The 19,025-nt window shown below is 53.2% G+C and overlaps 1 protein-coding gene and 1 long non-coding RNA gene across 5 annotated transcripts; one reads left to right on the top strand and one right to left on the bottom strand.

Moving 5' to 3' along the window:
* Positions 1-371: 371 nt before the first annotated feature.
* grk5l (G protein-coupled receptor kinase 5 like) lies at positions 372-18,904 on the bottom strand. Of its 4 annotated transcripts, XR_008950430.1 has the most exons (17): positions 18,071-18,542; positions 10,506-10,601; positions 10,321-10,433; positions 9,269-9,346; positions 8,973-9,070; positions 8,787-8,879; positions 8,450-8,513; positions 8,239-8,379; positions 7,973-8,163; positions 5,458-5,495; positions 5,281-5,370; positions 4,995-5,203; positions 3,744-3,881; positions 3,499-3,636; positions 3,278-3,409; positions 2,148-3,189; positions 372-2,103 (listed from the first exon to the last, which is right to left on the bottom strand). XR_008950430.1 is itself a non-coding variant. In XM_057031718.1 (16 exons), the coding sequence occupies exons 1-16, from the start codon at positions 18,120-18,122 to the stop codon at positions 3,106-3,108; spliced, it is 1,752 nt and encodes a 583-aa protein (XP_056887698.1). In that variant the 5' UTR covers positions 18,123-18,904; the 3' UTR covers positions 372-3,105. The 4 variants fall into 4 exon arrangements, 3 of the variants coding, with proteins under 3 accessions (XP_056887698.1, XP_056887699.1, XP_056887697.1); XM_057031718.1 differs by having other exon boundaries at positions 372-3,186; positions 18,071-18,904; XM_057031719.1 differs by having other exon boundaries at positions 372-3,189; positions 10,321-10,429; positions 18,071-18,552.
* LOC130525243 (uncharacterized) lies at positions 7,094-11,312 on the top strand. The gene is made up of 2 exons (XR_008950438.1): positions 7,094-7,511; positions 7,545-11,312. It is a non-coding gene; the product is annotated as an uncharacterized LOC130525243 (long non-coding RNA).
* Positions 18,905-19,025: the final 121 nt, after the last annotated feature.

The following is a 19,025-nucleotide window of genomic DNA, read 5'->3' on the forward strand; positions in this document are numbered from 1 at the left end:
TCCATCTGCTCCTGGTCCGGCCCCTTTGTCAAATGTTAGAACCCATTGTGGCCCACGCATCAAAATGTTTGCCCACCCCTGGGTTAGAGGGTTAGGGGGTTAGAGGGTTAGGGTTTAAGGATAGAGGGTTAGGGGGTTAGGGTTAGGGTTAGAGGGATAGGGATAGGGTTAGGATTAGAGGGTTAGGGTTAGGGTTAGGATTAGGTGACCAATGCCAAAACACAGGAGCCAAAGGGCAGACATGGACTCATAGGCCAGTTCTATTGGAAGAACTAAAACAATCCAAAAACTAGTTCTGGAGGCCAGGGCTGAAGGGACCTGGTGCACAAGGTGGGCCGGGATTGATCGAAGAGGAACAGAGTGAACAGAAGTGAGGTAGGCAGATCTGAGCAAACCAGACCAGCAAAAACGTCAGTTTATTTAACGAGAGCCAAACGTTACCACAGCGTGGTTGACCACAATCTGGTGGAGAAGGTGGCCCTAACCCTAACTAACCCTAACCCTAACTAACCCCAAGCCTAACTAACCCTAACCCCAGCTAACCCCAAACCTAACTAACCCTAACTAACCCTAAACCCAACTAACCCCAAACCTAACTAACCCCAAGCCAAACTAACCCTAACCCCAACAAACCCTAACCCCAACAAACCCTAACCCCAACTAACCCCAAGCCTAACTAACCCTAACCCCAGCTAACCCCAAACCTAACTAACCCCAAGCCAAACTAACCCTAACCCCAACAAACCCTAACCCTAACTAACCCTATTGGGAGGTGAGTGTGGAGAGAGCAAATGGGTCCGACGGAGGTGCAGGTGTCCCATTAGGTGACAGGTTGGAGACATTGCAGGTGGAATTGTCCATCGTGCCTTGATTGGGAGGATAAAGCCAACTGGAAGTGGTCCGTCCCTGAGGGACCCCTGTGAGATCCCTGTGGGACCCCTGAGGGACCCCTGTGGCCTCGTGGTTCTGGGACACATTTAAATCACTTTTGGATCTTAAAAGTCAGGGATGAAGTCAGAGCTTTAATGAAATCAACAGAAAAGCAGAGTTATTCCCAATAACATGTCCCTACAGTAATCCCTGACACCTTATCAGAACACTTCCATGTTTTCACAACCTTCATCTAAAAATTCCCACGTATCTAACGGCAACAGCGCCTCAGCCAGCTCCACGTCAGACGCGTGTCCAGGGCCACCAGGGCGGCTGGCAGAGCCGCGGGGGGGCAGCAGGCCATCAGATGGGGGGAGAGGGAAAACAGATGGTGCCTCATGGATGTCAGAGACAAACCCCGGTCGCCTTAAACTGCGACCCTTCGTCCCCGGGAAGCTTCATCACTCTTCCACTCGGGTTGTTGGAGTTGATGGTGATGAGAAAGTGACTGAGGTTCTGCAGGATGTGTGACATGAGGAGATGAAGCGTTAGCAGCTCTCATCCACTGGTTCTTCCTCACCTTCGCTCTGCTGACTGTTGCAAAGCTGAACTCAGGCTGCAGGACGATCATCGCTTATGAGTCAGGAGAGGAGGAAATAAAGGAAAGAACAAAATGCCGACAGTCCTGAAGCCACGCTCCTGTCAGGGGCTCAACTGAGGAACCTTTCAGGAGACGCTCGAACCAGCCGGCCAAAGTTCATCTAACCAGTCATTCAGGTCCTGCAGACTCTCAGTGGGGGGAGCTGGAAGCTGGTGGAAGTGGGGCTCCAACCTTTTTGCTGTAAGGCCACAGTGCTAACCACTAATTATAGTGCACGCGCACACACACACACACACACACACACACACACACACACACACACACACTTCCTGCTCTGCTATTAACAACAGTCGTGGAGAAGCTGGAGGAATAAGGAGGAAACGGCAGGAGACGACTCGCTCTAGAGTTTATTGGGACTGGAAGGACAGAGGTTAGCTTTGGCTTCCACATGCACTCCTTACATGAAGGTGCCCTCCCCCCACCCCCTTCCGAGTTGGGTCTCGATCGTGTTCTTGGTGAATCTGACGACTGTAGAAGAAACCAAGTGCTTCAGATCATGCTAAAAAGGAGGCACTTCTGTCTGAAAATGGCTGGTTCCAATGTTACTGAATGCTCGGACCAGCTGTCAGGACCTGACCAGGACCTGACCAGGACCTGACCAGGACCTGACCAGGACATTCTTAAGGACAACGAGGCCTTTTGGCTGTGCTGCTGCAAGAAGGTCACTTCTTCGTTTGGTTGGTCTTTTCTGGCTCCTCAGGCACCTTCCTGCACCTCATCTCCAGGAGGATACACCTACATGACCCTGAAGACCCCGTTAGGACACAAAACACCAGGAAGAACCCTCGGACACGTGAGGCATTTAGAGCTGCGGTGGAACCTGGACGTGTGGTGAAGATGGAAGGTTTTCTGGTGAAGATGAAGCACAAGTGTGACCGGAACAATGACAGGAAGTGGCATCCAACAACAAAATGCCACAATCTCTTCAAAGTGAAGGAAGCCGGTTCTGTTCCCGACAGCCTCTTAATTCAGACTCCACCTCAGGTCAGGGAGAAAGGACGACGTAAACCCAGGAACGTGTCCGGGAACGATGGGAGGAGCTAGAGAGATGTCCATTCTGACACCTTTCCATGCAGCCAAACACAACGTGATTGTGTGTTGTCGGAGACGTCTGCAGGCTCAGATCCAGCAGGCTCCAGCACTCAGAACCTCTTGGGGGTAGCAACCTTCAGGAGAGCAACATGACGACGCCAGGGACCTGAAATGTCATCTTTGGCCTGAGTATGTGGAAAGAAACTGCACATTTGAGCTTGAGGTGATGGTTTGTGAATGTTTGGGAGTTTTATGAGGTACGTTAGCTGGAAATATCCCCAAAGAAAAGGTGGTCAGAGACGCCAGGAAGAGCGACGAGCTGGAAACGAGAGCGCCTCCACCGCTCTTCCTGGGGTCAGAGCCTCTGGTCTTCAGCCCGTCCGTCCTGAGGAGATCAGAGTCTGCTTTATTCAAAACCTCTGTGGAACGCTGAGGCCTGGATCACAGGCCTGGAAGGCCCTCGCAGCTTCTTCTGTGTGTGTGTGTGTGTGTGTGGCATGATGCAGGGTTTCTTCTGTGGCTCCCATTCGGTCACTGTTCCACTAGGGGGCAGAGTTGGACATGGAGTCCACAGAGTGCACGCTGGAAGACTGCAAACGGCTGTGGGCTATGGACGCCTCTGGCTGCTGCAACAGCGAGACAGAGTGTGAGTTCCTTCATTTGGTGCGTTCTTTATGTGTGTGTGTGTGTGTGTGTGTGTGTGTGTGGACTCACATGCCTCCTGAAGATCCTGTCCAGCAGGCTGCGTCTGGGCAGCTCTGGTGGGTGGTCCCAGTCCAGATCCGGAGGCCGTGAGCCTTGAGGCCCAAACAGATTCAAATCTCTGAAACACTCTGTTTCAATCATCTGCAGGAGGAGCAGAGGAGAGGAGGGAAAAGGCTCCTGCTGATGAGACTCCTCACGTCTCTGTTACGCTGTGATGATAATACACACACCTCGTTCTGCCATGGGATGGAAACGCTGCCTGTAGCAAATTTAGCGTAGAAGTCGGTGTCGGTCTGGTCCAGGTTGACCCCTTTAACGGTGGAGAATTGCTCGATGTCCAACACATCCTTGCAGTACACTGCTCGAGGCTGGGAGGGCAAAAGACACGACCGTCTCAGCACCTCAGTTAGCATCACTCGTTAGCATCACCCTGGCGTTCAGGACTTAATGTCAGAGAGGAGAGAAAAAGACTCACGTCCGGCACAAAGGGAGGCTCGACTATTCCAGCCTCCAGCCTCTTAAAGTTGATGTTTCTGAAAAACGACTGGGCCACGACGCCCGAGGCTCCGTCCAGCAGGCAGCCCAGCCGCCGCTTTGGGTCTTTGTTCAGCAGCTGAGTGAGCGGCAACACACACACACACACACACACACCACACACACACACACACACACACACACACACACACACACACACGTTAGCTCATCTCAATTCAGGGTGTCAGTAACTTTAACAGTCAGTGTTGGTGAAAACGTTGCTTTGACATCATGTCATGTGTAGCGTTAGCATGACTCAGCACGTTTCCCTGGAGTCGAGCGGCCAGTTCTGATTGATATCGTGTCATGTGTAGCATTAGCATGACTCAACACGTTTCCCTGGAGTTGAGCAGCCAGTTCTGATTGATGTCGTGTCATGTGTAGCATTAGCATGACTCAACACGTTTCCCTGGAGTTGAGCAGCCAGTTCTGATTGATGTCGTGTCATGTGTAGAGTTAGCATGACTCAGCACGTTTCACTGGAGTCGAGCAGCCAGTTCTGATTGATATCGTGTCATGTGTAGCTTTAGCATGACTCAGCACGTTTCCCTGGAGTCGAGCAGCCAGTTCTGATTGATATCGTGTCATGTGTAGCGTTAGCATGACTCAACACGTTTCCCTGGAGTTGAGCAGCCAGTTCTGATTGATATCGTGTCATGTGTAGCATTAGCATGACTCAACACGTTTCCCTGGAGTTGAGCGGCCAGTTCTGATCATATTTGTGCTTACATAAACAAAGAGAAAGCTGCTTTTTGGATCTGTGACGACACCATCGAGGTGCTCCTGACGGCGCCATCGAGGAGCTCCTGACGGCGCCATCGAGGAGCTCCTGACGTCACCATCGAGGAGCTCCTGACGTCACCATCGAGGTGCTCCTGACGACGCCATCGAGGTGCTCCTGACGTCACCATCGAGGTGCACCTGACGGCGCCATCAAGGTGCTCCTGACGGTGCCGTCTTCAGGTCTTTATTCTTCGTTATTTTGCCACCTGTTAAAACGAGGGTCCTCTCACAGGATCCGAGTTCCGTGGGTAGCAAAACCGGGATTCTCAAAACTGGGACAAACACTGAAGTCAGATCAGAGAACTGGGACCCTCGTGTCCATGGAAACGCACTGAACGTCCTTATTTTGCCTGGCCAACACCATATTAAAGAGCAGCTGATGTTGAGCCGCGGTTCCATGGGTGCTGACCAGTCGACAGATGGCCTTGGTGTCCTCAGTAAACTTGTCATCATACTCCTCCTCCTCCTCGTGCACCCTGCGCTCCACCTCCTCGCGCTTCACGCGCTCCTTGCGGGCACGGAAGGGCGAGCGTCCGGCCGTCATCTCATAGATGAGACAGCCCAGCCCCCACCAGTCAGGGCTCATGCTGTACCTCTCGTTGCGGATCACCTCTGGAGCTGAAAGACATGGAGGCAGCTGTTCTGGATCTGGTTGATCATGAAGGACTCCCGTGATGATGATCGCAGGATCTCACCCATGTAGCCCACAGTGCCCACCCTGCCTCTGATCAGCTCCCCAGCAGGTACTTTGATGGCCAAGCCCAGGTCAGAGATGCGGATGTTTCCTGGAGGAAAGCATGAGTCAGCACTTTCTCATTGATGGCTGTTGTGTGGGAAACACTCAGAACCACAGAGGAAACATCAGGACTCACCATTGTCATCTAAGAGGATGTTCTCTGGTTTCAGATCCCTGAAGAAGAGACAAGAAGCCTGAACATATACATGCACTATACATCATCACTTCCCCTTTAAGGAATGCTCACCAACTGTGGAACATCTACTATCTATGGATTAAGAACCCTATGGATGGTCTCCATGGTTTAGGCAGAAAGCCACAATGAGGAGATCTGAAGATGTGCCTCTTCCACCAGCGCTACGTCCGTTGTTGATGTGCATCTACTGGCCCTGACCGTCCCAGAGAGGATCCCTAACCTCAACAGAACATGGAACATGCTTGTGGACACGCCTCATACATGGTTTAGTGTGAACTCTACTCTAGCACATACCACATTTTACATTTATCTACAAACCACCTACAGAAGAGCAAAACAGAGAAGAGAACTTGTTTTTAGGACCTTCTATTCAAAGTCCAAATCAATAATCAGGCAGCTGAAGCACCTTTGAGACCTTTGAGACCACCAGCTCCAACACACTGATGAGGGACACGCACACACAGTGGGACCGTTCAACCCCCCACCACCAACAGTCTCCTTGGACCAGGCACACAGAACCCTGGAGATGACCAGAACTGACTCCAACGTCACAGTCAGGCTCAACGGTCAAATACTGGGACATTCCCAATGGAAAAATGCTGGAATGCTGATGGTTGGCAACAAGACCATCTGGTACAGAAAGAAAGATCTGGAAAGAAGCGACTCTTAATTCCCGACTAGTCCTGGAGCCACCCCCTGTTCACGGACGGGGGAAAAAGGGCCCACTGGAGGGAGGTGGTGATGAAGGAGAAGCGACCTCACTGTTCTTCCTGGAGCTTGAGGTGGAGCGGGTGAGAGGCTTCGAATATGAGCGTCCACGTGACTGAGGACCTAGCCTGGACACTCGACACCACGGCACGTCATGTGACATCCTCGGTAGCTCCTCCAGCTGCGTTAATGACAGCTGCCTGGAGTTGCAGCACCATGTGATACAGCAGCACCGCTGATGTGAACCTTCAGTCACCACCCAAAGTTCATGACCCTCGGTGAGGATGGGAGCATAGACTGACCCGGTCAGGCCCACCGATCACGTGACTGAGTGGGCTGCACCATCCGCATGCCAATCTCAAGCTCCATCATTCCCTCACTTGTGAACAAGAGCCTGAGATACTTCAATTGAGACAGGACCTCTTCACCAACCCCAAGAGGCAAGCCAGCCTTCTCCAGTCCAGAACAAGGGCCTTGGATTTGGAGGTGCTGGTTCTTGCTCCATATTCAGCTGCAAGCCACCCCAGTACAGGTTAAAAGTCCTGGCTTGATGAGGAAAACAGGACATCATTTGCAAAAAGAAGAGATGAAATCACGTGGTTCTAAAATTGGACTCTGGCCCCTGGCTACGCCTAGAAATTCCATCCATAAAAGTTATGAAGTGAAGTGGTGAAAAAGGCCAGCCAGGTTGAAGTCCAACATGCATCAAAAATAGATCTGACTTACTGCCGACAACCAACAGCGAGATTGTGGTAGCCAGGGTGGATTTGCCCGCCCTGATGCCTTGCCTTTGAGGAGCTTGCTAACTACTCTAATGCACTTTGGTTTGGGTGGCAGGTCAGAGGGATTGAGGAGTGGATTGAACAGCTCCCCACCCACACCGTAAACATTATTGGCAGACCACTGTCAGAGGTTTTCGAGTCCAACCTATAGTCCTTCTCCACTGCCTCACTGAACTCCTCGGAGACTTGGGTCTTGGTCTCCAGGACAGCCTGGGCCATGGCTAGCCTGGCCTGGCCTGCCTGTACTCGTCAGCTGCTTCAGGAGTGGACGATTCCTTACGTCCAGTGTCCACCGCTGATTTGGGAGACCTTGCATCCATAGCTCCAAACTGCTGAGGCAGATAACATGTTCCACTCCGGCTCAAAGTCCCCCCCGAAGGTCAATGTCCCAGATCCCCTCAGAATCTGGCAGAAGGAGGGCTCAGCCAGACATTTCCAACAGAACCTCACAATAATTTTGGGTCCACCAGGTATTCCTCCCCAGCGGACCCAACTCACCACCAGGTGGTGATCGGTGTCCAAGACAGGTGGCTGGAGATCAGATTAAGCAAAAACAAAGTCAATCATTGACCTCTGGCTTGTGTTGACATTTTAAGATGAACCCAACTGGCAGAAACTCGACCACAGAGACCCAACCACAACCCTGCAAGCCCCAACCCTAGAGCTGGCTCCAGAGAGATGGTACTGCCAAGCCGAGCTCAAGAACCTCAGCCTGGCTCATCGCCTAGGACCTGGGACACCCTACTTGGGGTAAAATGACCCCCAGACAACAAAGCTCCTAGGTTCAATTGGGTGCATAAACCCTTCCACCACAATAAGGTGGTGTTTGAAGGGGGGGTAGCTCCTTCATATTTATCCTGTATTTGGAGTTGTTACTCTTTCTTCTTACCACCTTGATTTGTGTTATTGAGGGCAAATAAGACATTTCCTTGTGCAGGAATCATGGAAATGAAATCAAAAGTCACCTATAGACAATTGATTCCCTGTGCAAGTGTTCCAGGCCACAGCAGATCTGAGCCGCGTAGAACTGGACCCTCTCTCTGTCAAAGCCAGGGGTGCCCATGTTGTAGATGTGGAACTTCAGGTCTCCACCATTCATGATGGTCAGCACCAGACAGAGAGCATCTTTGGTCTCATAGGTATATGCTAAGCTCACCTGTGAGATGAGAAGAAGGAGGGGTGGACTGAGGAACCCAGCAGGAACTACTGCAGAACGCAGGTAGGTACTCACAACAAATCTGCTGTTGACGTTTTCCAAGATCACTTTTTCGTTGAGAGCCATAGATTCTCCTTTCCTTTTCTTTATCCTCTTCTTCTCCAGCTTCTTGCAGGCATACATCTTTCCTGTAGCTCTCACCTGACAAGCACACACCTGCAGCACACGTGCATCTGGTCACTGCAGCTTTCTAGCATCAACCTGCATCACGGCTTCATGACCTTACCTCTCCGAATCCTCCCTTCCCTAGAACTCGGTACTGCCTGAAGGTATCTTTGGTGACGGGTTGCCTGGCAGACCACAGAAGCAGAAAAATCCATAAAAGCTCTAAGCATCGCCAACCGGATCCGTCAGCCGGTGTTGGAACTGGATTCAAGGTCCTTTTGTTTGTCTCATCATCATCATCATCATCATTTCCATTATTTCTTGTGCTTTTTTAACCCCTGAAGATTTGAAGTGTGTTGAAAACAGCCAGGAGCAGGAAATGAGCAGGTGCTTGTTCCTCAGCTGCCGGTAGCATGTGGTACTTTAGCTAGCAGCTCTTGCACAGGTGCTTCCCTCACCTCTCCAGCATCTTCCACTGCAGGAAGCGGTCGAAGAACATGCTGTTCTGGTAATCAGCAAACGGAGCTCCGCGCAAGTACTCGTGGACGGCCCTGAGCCAGAACACAACATCAGCAGTGCCATGTGCACGTGGACGGCCAGAGGTTAAGGCAGGGGAGGAGAGCACGGGTGGACGGGACACTCACGTGCGACAGGTGCTGAAGATCTCCCTACGTGGGCTTCGCTCGAGATCCCGCCGGCACTGGTCTGCAAACACCTCAACAATGTTGACATGCTGAGGGGACTTCGTCACACACAGACATTTACAGGCACAGAGGAATCACACGTCAGCATCGCACCACAGACAAACACGCACAGCCTGAAGTTAGGGGACAGCTTGACTCCTGATTGGGTCCTACAGGTAACAGGCGCTGTCTCATTTAGCGCCTCCTTGGTTACAGATGAAATGCTCTGGCTTTGATCTTTGAAGAGAAAAACCTACTTGTTTTGACAGAAAGGTCTTGATGATCTTGTCCCCCTGGTTCCTTCTTTTTTCGTCAGGTGTGACCTCGTAGTCTTCCTGGACAACAACAGGATCACACTGTTGTCAGCTGTCCTCGAACAGGACAAACAGGTGAACATCAACCACATCTGTGTTCCACCTCCGCGCTCACAGATGAATATTTAACTGCATTCATCAGAACTCCTCCACAGGTGAAACGATGCTTTCAAATCTTTGACTGTTGGCGGACGCTTGATCCCATGCATCCCATTTATTTAACTTATATTTATAATAACCAGGTTAACTGTAATTATTAGACCATCACCTCATCTCAACCAGGTTAACTGTAATTACTAGACCATCACCTCATCTCAACCAGGTTAACCTTAATTACTAGATCATCACCTCATCTCAACCAGGTTAACTGTAATTACTAGACCATCACCTCATCTCAACCAGGTTAACTGTAAAAATAACCAGTCTCTGTTTGGACTGGTCAGGGTTGTGGGACAGTTGGTGAAAGACAAGGACGGAGGTCCAGGTGTGCAGGGCTGAGGCTGTGATGGTGCCCTGGTGGCTCCCCTAGGCGTCCTCCTGCCACCGTTCCCACTGCCCCCCCCTGAGGAGGAACGTTAGAGTGAAGCGTGTGTGTGCAGCTGTGTGCAGCTGTGTGCAGCTGTGTGCAGCTGTGTGTGTGTGTGCAGCTGTGTGCAGCTGTGTGTGCAGCTGTGTGCAGCTGTGTGTGCGTGTGTGTGTGCAGCTGTGTGTGCGTGTGTGTGCAGCTGTGTGTGCGTGTGTGTGTGCGTGTGTGTGTGCAGCTGTGTGTGCAGCTGTGTGCAGCTGTGTGTGCAGCTGTGTGTGCAGCTGTGTGCAGCTGTGTGTGCAGCTGTGTGTGCAGCTGTGTGCGTGTGTGTGTGCGTGTGTGTGTGCGTGTGCAGCTGTGTGTGCAGCTGTGTGCAGCTGTGTGTGCAGCTGTGTGTGCAGCTGTGTGTGCAGCTGTGTGTGCAGCTGTGTGCAGCTGTGTGTGCGTGTGTGTGTGCAGCTGATGGTACCATCGCGTCCAGCAGCTGGATGCAGAGATGCAGGTTCACCCTGGTCTCGCAGAACAGCCGGAAGAGAAGCCGTCCGATTGGCTGCCTCTCACAGATGCTGAGGTAGCTCCTGTCTGGAGACACACACCTGTCACAATGTGGGCAACACACACACACACACCACACACACACACACACACACACACCAATGCTGTTCCGCAGCTCCGCACACTGGCTTATATGGGGGAAACGAAGGATCTCTTTCCATTTTTTGCTCCTCCCTTTCCGCTTTCCTCCCCCACCTGTGGGGCGAGACAAGAACAACGCTGTGATAAAGTTCTTCACATTTCAAAGGTTATTGCTTTCAGGGGTGAAGAAGAGTCAGGCCAGGGTCCAGAGGCCTTCATGAAGAGGTTTCTAACACTCTTTCCCATTCAGTGTGTGTGTACACGGACATGTGTGTGTGCAGTCATAGTCGGGTGTGTGGAGAATGGACAGGAGGAGGAATACAGGGACCTTGGGGAGAGTTTTGGTAGGTGGAGCAGGGAGAACTGCAGTGTGCTGTGGTGCAGGCATTAAAGCTAAGGATGCTAACAGACTCAACAAACTCATCAAAAAGGCAGGGTCTGTTGTTGGCTGTAGACTTGATAATGTGGACGAGGTGGTGAGGGACAGGATGGTGCTGAAACTGCGGACAATCATGGACAGTCCCCCCCCCCTCCATAACACAGTGGACAAACTGAGAAGCAGCTTCAGCAACAGACTCCTGCAGCCTCGCTGCTCTCAGGAACGCTACAGGAAGTCCTTCCTGCTGTTAGACTCTATAATTCATCCAAACCCAGTCAATATGCTGTATATATGCTTATAATGTTCTAATCTTATTTGTATTTATTTATTCTGCTTCTATACTTTGTAAATACAAACCTCGTCTACAGTGATATTCATCCACGTTAGGCTGCTACTACACTTCAGTTTCCCTACGGGGATGAATAAAGTCCATCTTGAATCTTAAATGCACGTGTGTGTGTATTTGGGAGCCACAGGCCACCTCCCGCATGCTTGGATACTGTCTCCATGGTGATCTGGGGTCTTCTGGGTCCTCCTCTGAACCATCATGACAGGCTGAACATCAGCAGGAGGGAGCAGCCTGAACTTCAACAGCTCCACATCAGTCTGACCGCTGCTGCTCCATCTGACTGTTCGGGTCCAGTTGAGGTCCAGGTCAGGTCCAGTTCAGGTCCAGTTCAGGTCCAGGTCAGGTCCAGGTCAGGTCCAGGTCAGATCCAATTCAGGTCCAGGTCAAGTCCAGTTCAGGTCCAGTTCAGATCCAGGTCAGGTCCAGGTCAGGTCCAGTTCAGGTCCAGGTCAGATCCAGGTCAGGTCCATGATGGAGAAAAACCTTTCCAGTCAGTCAGCAGTAACACAACTCTGCAGACAGGAAGTCAGCAGTAACACAACCCTGCAGACAGGAAGTCAGCGGTAACACAACTCTGCAGACAGGAAGTCAGCAGTAACACAACTCTGCAGACAGGAAGTTAGCAGTAACACAACCCTGCAGACAGGAAGTCAGCAGTAACACAACCTGCAGACAGGAAGTCAGCGGTAACACAACTCTGCAGACAGGAAGTCAGCGGTAACACAACTCTGCAGACAGGAAGTCAGCGGTAACACAACCCTGCAGACAGGAAGTCAGCAGTAACACAATTCTGCAGACAGGAAGTCAGCGGTAACACAACTCTGCAGACAGGAAGTCAGCGGTAACACAACTCTGCAGACAGGAAGTCACCGGTAACACAACTCTGCAGACAGGAAGTCAGCAGTAACACAACCCTGCAGACAGGAAGTCAGCAGTAACACAACCCTGCAGACAGGAAGTCAGCGGTAACACAACCCTGCAGACAGTAAGTCAGCAGTAACACAACCCTGCAGACAGGAAGTCAGCGGTAACACAACCCTGCAGACAGGAAGTCAGCGGTAACACAACCCTGCAGACAGGAAGTCAGCGGTAACACAACCCTGCAGACAGGAAGTCAGCGGTAACACAACCCTGCAGACAGGAAGTCAGCGGTAACACAACCCTGCAGACAGGAAGTCAGCGGTAACACAATCCTGCAGACAGGAAGTCAGTGCTGTGGCAGCGTTATCAGTGCAGCTAATGAAGGCAACAACATGGCGGCCTCCTCTCCACTGTTGGGGTGACCACCAAAGACAATGACCACCCTCTACCCACATCTGAAGCAATGATTTTACACGTTCGACGCAGCCATCTTGCACTGGTGGCATCGTGTGCGTGCACACACACACACACACACACACACACACATGACCTCATGGGGCAACAGAGCGTCTTCCTGCCATAGTCCCTTTCTTCAGTGCTTCCACCTGCTTCCTGTGGTGCAGCGACCACACCCGCCCAGTCACAATAAACCTGACACGACCACACAACTGGGGGAACTGAAGAATCGGCCGTCCTGCTGGTTCACGTGTGGCAGCAGCGACACACACATGAACCTACCGGGGCTTCAGGAGCTTCATTTGGACCTACCGCTCCACAGGTGACTTCCCTGGCTGTGGTCAGACAGGTGATCCAGGAGAGGCAGCTTCCTTCCTGCTAATCTCACCTGATTATTACATCTGCCCAAAGCCCTGAGGACATCATTTGAATCACAGACATCTGTCACGACGAGTGTGTGTGTGTGTGTGTGTGTGTGTGTGTGTGTGTGTGTGTGTGTGTCAGACAGATAGAGATTGATTGAAGATAATCACTTCCACATGCAGAAAGTTCTCTGCTTTGAAAGGACAAAAAGCCGCAGACAGGACACACTTCCTGTCATGTCACAAGTTTCCTTTTATGTAACATGGCAAATGTGGAATGTGAGGAAAAATGTTCAATAGACTCACATTATATAATGAAATGGTGTGTTAAATCTACACACCACACACACACACGCTCACACACACACAGACTGTGGATATGGTAATCCATGTTGTTTGCTCATCCATAAAAATGCAGCAGAACAGAGCAGAGTCCACACCAACAGGACACTCCTACCCTGGCCCTACCCTGACCCCACACTGGCCCTACACTGGTCCTACACTGGTCCCTAACTGGCCCTAAACTGTCCCTACACTGGTCCTACACTGGCCCTAAACTGGTCCTACACTGGCCCTAAACTGGTCCTACACTGGCCCTACACTGGCCCTAAACTGGCCCTAAACTGGTCCTACACTGGTGCTACACTGGTCCTACACTGGTCCTACACTGGTGCTACACTGGTCCTACACTGGCCCTACACTGGCCCTACACTGGCCCTAAACTGGCCCTACACTGGCCCCTAACTGGCCCTAAACTGGTCCTACACTGGTGCTACACTGGTCCTACACTGGTCCTACACTGGTGCTACACTGGTTCTACACTGGCCCTACACTGGCCCTACACTGGCCCTAAATGGCCCTAAACTGGCCCTAAACTGTCCCTACACTGGTGCTACACTGGTCCTACACTGGCCCTACACTGGCCCTACACTGGTCCTACACTGGCCCTACACTGGCCCTACACTGGTCCTACACTGGCCCTACACTGGCCCTAAACTGGTCCTACACTGGCCTTACCCTGGTCCTACACTGGTCCTACACTGGCCCTAAACTGGTCCTACACTGGTGCTACACTGGTCCTACACTGGCCCTAAACTGGCCCTACACTGGCCCTACACTGGTCCTACACTGGTCCTACACTGGCCCTAAACTGGTCCTACACTGGTGCTACACTGGTCCTACACTGGCCTAAACTGGTCCTACACTGGTCCTACACTGGCCCTAAACTGGTCCTACACTGGCCCTACACTGGTCCTACACTGGCCCTAAACTGGTCCTACACTGGCCCTACACTGGTCCTACACTGGCCCTAAACTGGTCCTACACTGGCCCTACACTGGTCCTACACTGGCCCTAAACTGATCCTACCCTGGTCCTACACTGGTCCTACACTGGCCCTACACTGGCCCTACACTGATCCTACACTGTCCCTACACTGGCCCTACACTGGCCTACACTGGCCCTACACTGGTCCTACACTGGCCCTACACTGGCCCTACACTGGTCCTACACTGGCCCTACACTGGTCCTACACTGGCCCTACACTGGTCCTACACTGGTCCTACACTGGCCCTAAACTGGTCCTACACTGGTGCTACACTGGTCCTACACTGGCCCTAAACTGTCCTACACTGGTCCTACACTGGCCCTAAACTGGTCCTACACTGGCCCTACACTGGTCCTACACTGCCCTACACTGGTCCTACACTGGCCCTACACTGGTCCTACACTGGCCCTAAACTGGTCCTACACTGGCCCTACACTGGTCCTACACTGGCCCTAAACTGATCCTACCCTGGTCCTACACTGGCCCTACACTGGTCCTACACTGATCCTACACTGTCCCTACACTGGCCCTACACTGTCCCTACACTGGCCCTACACTGGCCCTACACTGGTCCTACACTGGCCCTACACTGGTCCTACACTGGCCCTACACTGGTCCTACACTGGCCCTACACTGGCCCTACACTGGTCCTACACTGGTGCTACACTGTCCCTACACTGGCCCTACACTGGTCCTACACTGGCCCTACACTGGTCCTACACTGGTGCTACACTGGTCCTACACTGGTCCTACACTGGCCCTACACTGGTCCTACACTGGCCCTACCACTGGCCCTACACTGGTCCTACACTGGTCCTACAGTGGTCCTACACTGGTGCTACACTGGCCCTACAGTGGTCCTACACTGGGCCTACACTGGTCCTACACTGGCCCTACCCTGGTCCTACACTGGTCCTACACTGGCCCTACAGTGGTCCTACACTGTCCCTACACTGGTCCTACAGTGGTCCTACACTGGTCCTACACTGGTCCTACACTGGCCCTACACTGGCCCTACACTGGCCTACATGGCCCTACAGTGGTCCTACACTGTCCCTACACTGTCCCTACATTGGTGCTACACTGGTCCTACACTGTCCCTACACTGGTCCTACACTGGTCCTACACTGCTGGTTAGGGTTAGGTTAGGACAGGTTGGTTAAGGTTAGGTTAGGGCAGGTTGGTTAGGGTTAGGTTAGGGCAGGTTGGTTAGGGTTAGGTTAGGGCAGGTTGGTTAGGTTAGGTTAGGGCAGGTTGGTTAGGGTTAGGTTAGGGCAGGTTGGTTAGGTTAGGTTAGGACAGGTTGGTTAGGGTTAGGTTAGGGCAGGTTGGTTAGGGTTAGGTTAGGGCAGGTTGGTTAGGTTAGGTTAGGACAGGTTGGTTAGGGTTAGGTTAGGGCAGGTTGGTTAGGGTTAGGTTAGGTTAGGACAGGTTGGTTAGGGTTAGGTTAGGGCAGGTTGGTTAGGGTTAGGGTAGGACAGGTTGGTTAGGGTTAGGTTAGGTTAGGGCAGGTTGGTTAGGGTTAGGTTAGGTTAGGACAGGTTGGTTAGGGTTAGGTTAGGACAGGTTGGTTAGGGTTAGTGTTAGTGTTAGGGTTAGGATTAGGACGGGTTGTCCATCCCAGCCGTGACTGGGCCACAGGTGGAGCTACCACAGGGTCCAGGCAAATAAACGTTGGGGAGTATTAAAGGATTGAAGCTTTCAGCAAAACAGGTCCCCTGAAAACACCTGTTGCAAGTGCACAGGTGACTCGGTTCATTCAAATATACTGCAATAAACCTAAATAAAGAAGCCAAATCCACTGTGTGTTTTGACGTAGCATCATTAGCATCTCAGCTGCGTTAGGTGCTCATCACCTCGTGGGTCCACATAAGCCGTGCGTGTGGACCCAGGCAGCCACCATGTTCAGCCCAGCTGACAGCACCACCCAGAGCCTCCCACTCACGTCTTTCCACCACAAGCGGCTGCTATTGCTGTGACCTGTTGACCCCTGGAGACGGACTATCTGAGCAGGGTCAAGACCTTAAACTTCTCCTCAAACATTTCCTGAAGCTTTTTAGCTTCATGGGATGGAGAATTATCCTGCAGACGGAGTGAAAGGGTGAACCTGATCCGCAGCATTGCTCAGGTAGGTGACATCATCCATATGGGTCCCAGGACCCAAAGGTTCTTCCCATAATGCACTGTGGTGTCGTCCCCATCAGCCATCAGAGCTGCAGTCGTGACCTGTTCCGGCCCAGACTAGGACACACTTTGGTCCATCAGACCAGCTCAAATCCTTCGCTGCTTCCAAAAGACCAACTTCACCAGCAGAGCCTTCAGATCTGAGCTCCAGGGAGGGGTTGCAGCTGCAGTCCTGGGCTTGTTCCACCAAACATCTCCCTCTGTCATGTTTCTTCTCAACACATCAGCCAAGCATCATGTGTTCATCAGCCCACAGGCTTGACTCGCACACGTGGCTTTCATGTTTAACTAAGTGGTTCCAGAATGAGGACAACAAAATCTCTCCTCGGCCAACAGAAACATGAAGGTCTGAGGATCAACCCTCAGATAAAAATGAGCTTCCGGGCAGCAGATAAAAGGGCCTTTTTAACCAGAACCAAAGGAACCATAACAGAACCTCCAGCTGAAGCCATGATGGCTGATGATGAAAGGTGGAATCTTCCAGACGGATGAGTGAAAGGAGAAGGAGGTGACCAGAAGTCAGTCAGTCAGTCAGTCAGTCAGTCAGTCAGTCAGTCAGTCAGTCAGTCAGTCAGTCTGCCTGCCTGGGAGCTACTGGATACATGGTGCCAACGCTGTCCCAGGATGTGAGAGACTTTAGCCGCCTCGTGGTCTACCTGCATCTACCTGCTCCAGCCTCCCACCAGCCTCCCACCAGCCTCCCACCAGCCTCCCTCCAGCCTCCCCTCCAGCCCTTCCAGCCTCCTACCAGCCTCCCACCAGCCTCCCTCCAGCCTCCCCTCCAGCCTCCCACCAGCCTCCCACCAGCCTCCCTCCAGCCTCCCCTCCAGCCCTTCCAGCCTCCCACCAGCCTCCCACCAGCCTCCCCACCAGCCTCCCCTCCAGCCCTTCCAGCCTCCCTCCAGCCTCCCCCGCCCTTCCCTCCAGCCTCCTACCAGCCTCCCCTCCAGCCTCCCACCAGCCTCCCCCCAGCCTCCCTCCAGCCTCCCCTCCAGCCCTTCCAGCCTCCCCCCAGCCTCCCACCAGCCTCCCCACCAGCCTCCCTCCAGCCCTTCCAGCCTCCCTCCAGCCTCCCTCCAGCGCTCCTACCAGCCTCCCCTCCAGCCTCCTCCCCTCCAGCCTCCCTCCAGCCTCTCCCACCAGCCTCCCCTTCAGCCTCTTCCTCCAGCCTCCTCCCCACCAACCTCCTCCAGCCTCCCTCCAGCCTCCCTCCAGCCTCCCCTCCAGCCTCCCACCAGCCTCCCTCCAGCCTCCCCTCCAGCCCTTCCAGCCTCCCCTCCAGCCCTTCCAGCCTCCCTCCAGCCTCCCCACCAGCCTCCCACCAGCCTCCCTCAAGCCTCCCCTCCAGCCCTCCAGCCTCCCCTCCAGCCTTCCAGCCTCCCCACCCCCGCCTCCTCCAGCCTCCCCTCCAGCCCTTCCAGCCTCCCCTCCAGCCCTCCAGCCTCCACCAGCCTCCCTCCAGCCTCCCCTCCAGCCCTTCCAGCCTCCCTCCAGCCCTTCCAGCCTCCCACCAGCCTCCCTCCAGCCTCCTACACAGCCTCCCACCAGCCTCCCCACACCAGCCTCCTCCAGCCTCCCCTCCAGCCCTTCCAGCCTCCCTCCAGCCTCCCCTCCCGCCTCCCCACCAGCCTCCACCAGCCGGGGCCTATAGGGGTGCTCACTTACCCTCTCTGGCTTTCAGCAGCACCGTGTTGGCTACGATGTTCTCGAGCTCCATCACGCGCACGCAGATCCGGCTGCAGGCACCTCAGCGGCCGTCTGGCTTCTTCTGTCCCGCTTCCCTTCAGTCCCGGTCAGTGTCTGAAGGACTTGTGCCTCCTCTCAGAGTTGGAGCAGATGATACAGGATGTCATACACTTGCTGGTAATGTAAACAGGGTTCTTCGGTTCTTCTGGGCTGGAGGTGCGGCGCTGCATCGCTCCCGCGGCCCCTAAAAGCCATTAATCCGGCTTCTTCTGTGTACGTGCGCGCAGAGCGGGACCTTTCCGCGGTTCCTGTGCAGCGGTTCTCCGGGATTCCGTCCTCTTCTAACAGCGGAGGTTGTCAGAGCGAAGCCCGGAATACGGCAGCGCCCCCCCCCCCAACACCCTGTGCGTAATCCAAAGGGGCAGGGCGTGCGTGAAGCCAGGGATACCCACATCACTTCCAGGAACAGAGGAAAGATCACCAAAATAAAACCAGGACGCGGGTGAAAGCCTGAATGTGGCGGCGACCCGAGACACTTCAGATCCGATCCGATCCGATGATCTGCTGACAGGAAAACCTTCAGTCGGGTCCAAACTTGAAACACAAATATTGTGTTTTGCTGACACGAATAAACAGCTTCAGTCAAGTCCAAAGATCAGATCAGTTTCTACAGAACTTCCAGGTGGGCTGGATCCAGTTTCCAACCCTGCCAGGGACCAGATCAGCACAGATCCTCCTCTGCTGTCCGTGGATACAGACCATGAAGACCTGAAGGTCCAGTGGCCCACAGCTCCAAACGAGGACATCCAGAGGTGCCAGCTCCATTACCTCCATATCTCCATGCGTGGACGGGTCACACACCAACTCCTCCATCTGTCAGTGGATGGGTCCGAGCCTGTGGACACCATCCACAGGTGGTGATTGGACACACAAC

The sequence above is a fragment of the Takifugu flavidus genome, chromosome 5 (genome assembly GCF_003711565.1).
Source record: "Takifugu flavidus isolate HTHZ2018 chromosome 5, ASM371156v2, whole genome shotgun sequence".
Lineage (NCBI taxonomy): Eukaryota > Metazoa > Chordata > Actinopteri > Tetraodontiformes > Tetraodontidae > Takifugu > Takifugu flavidus.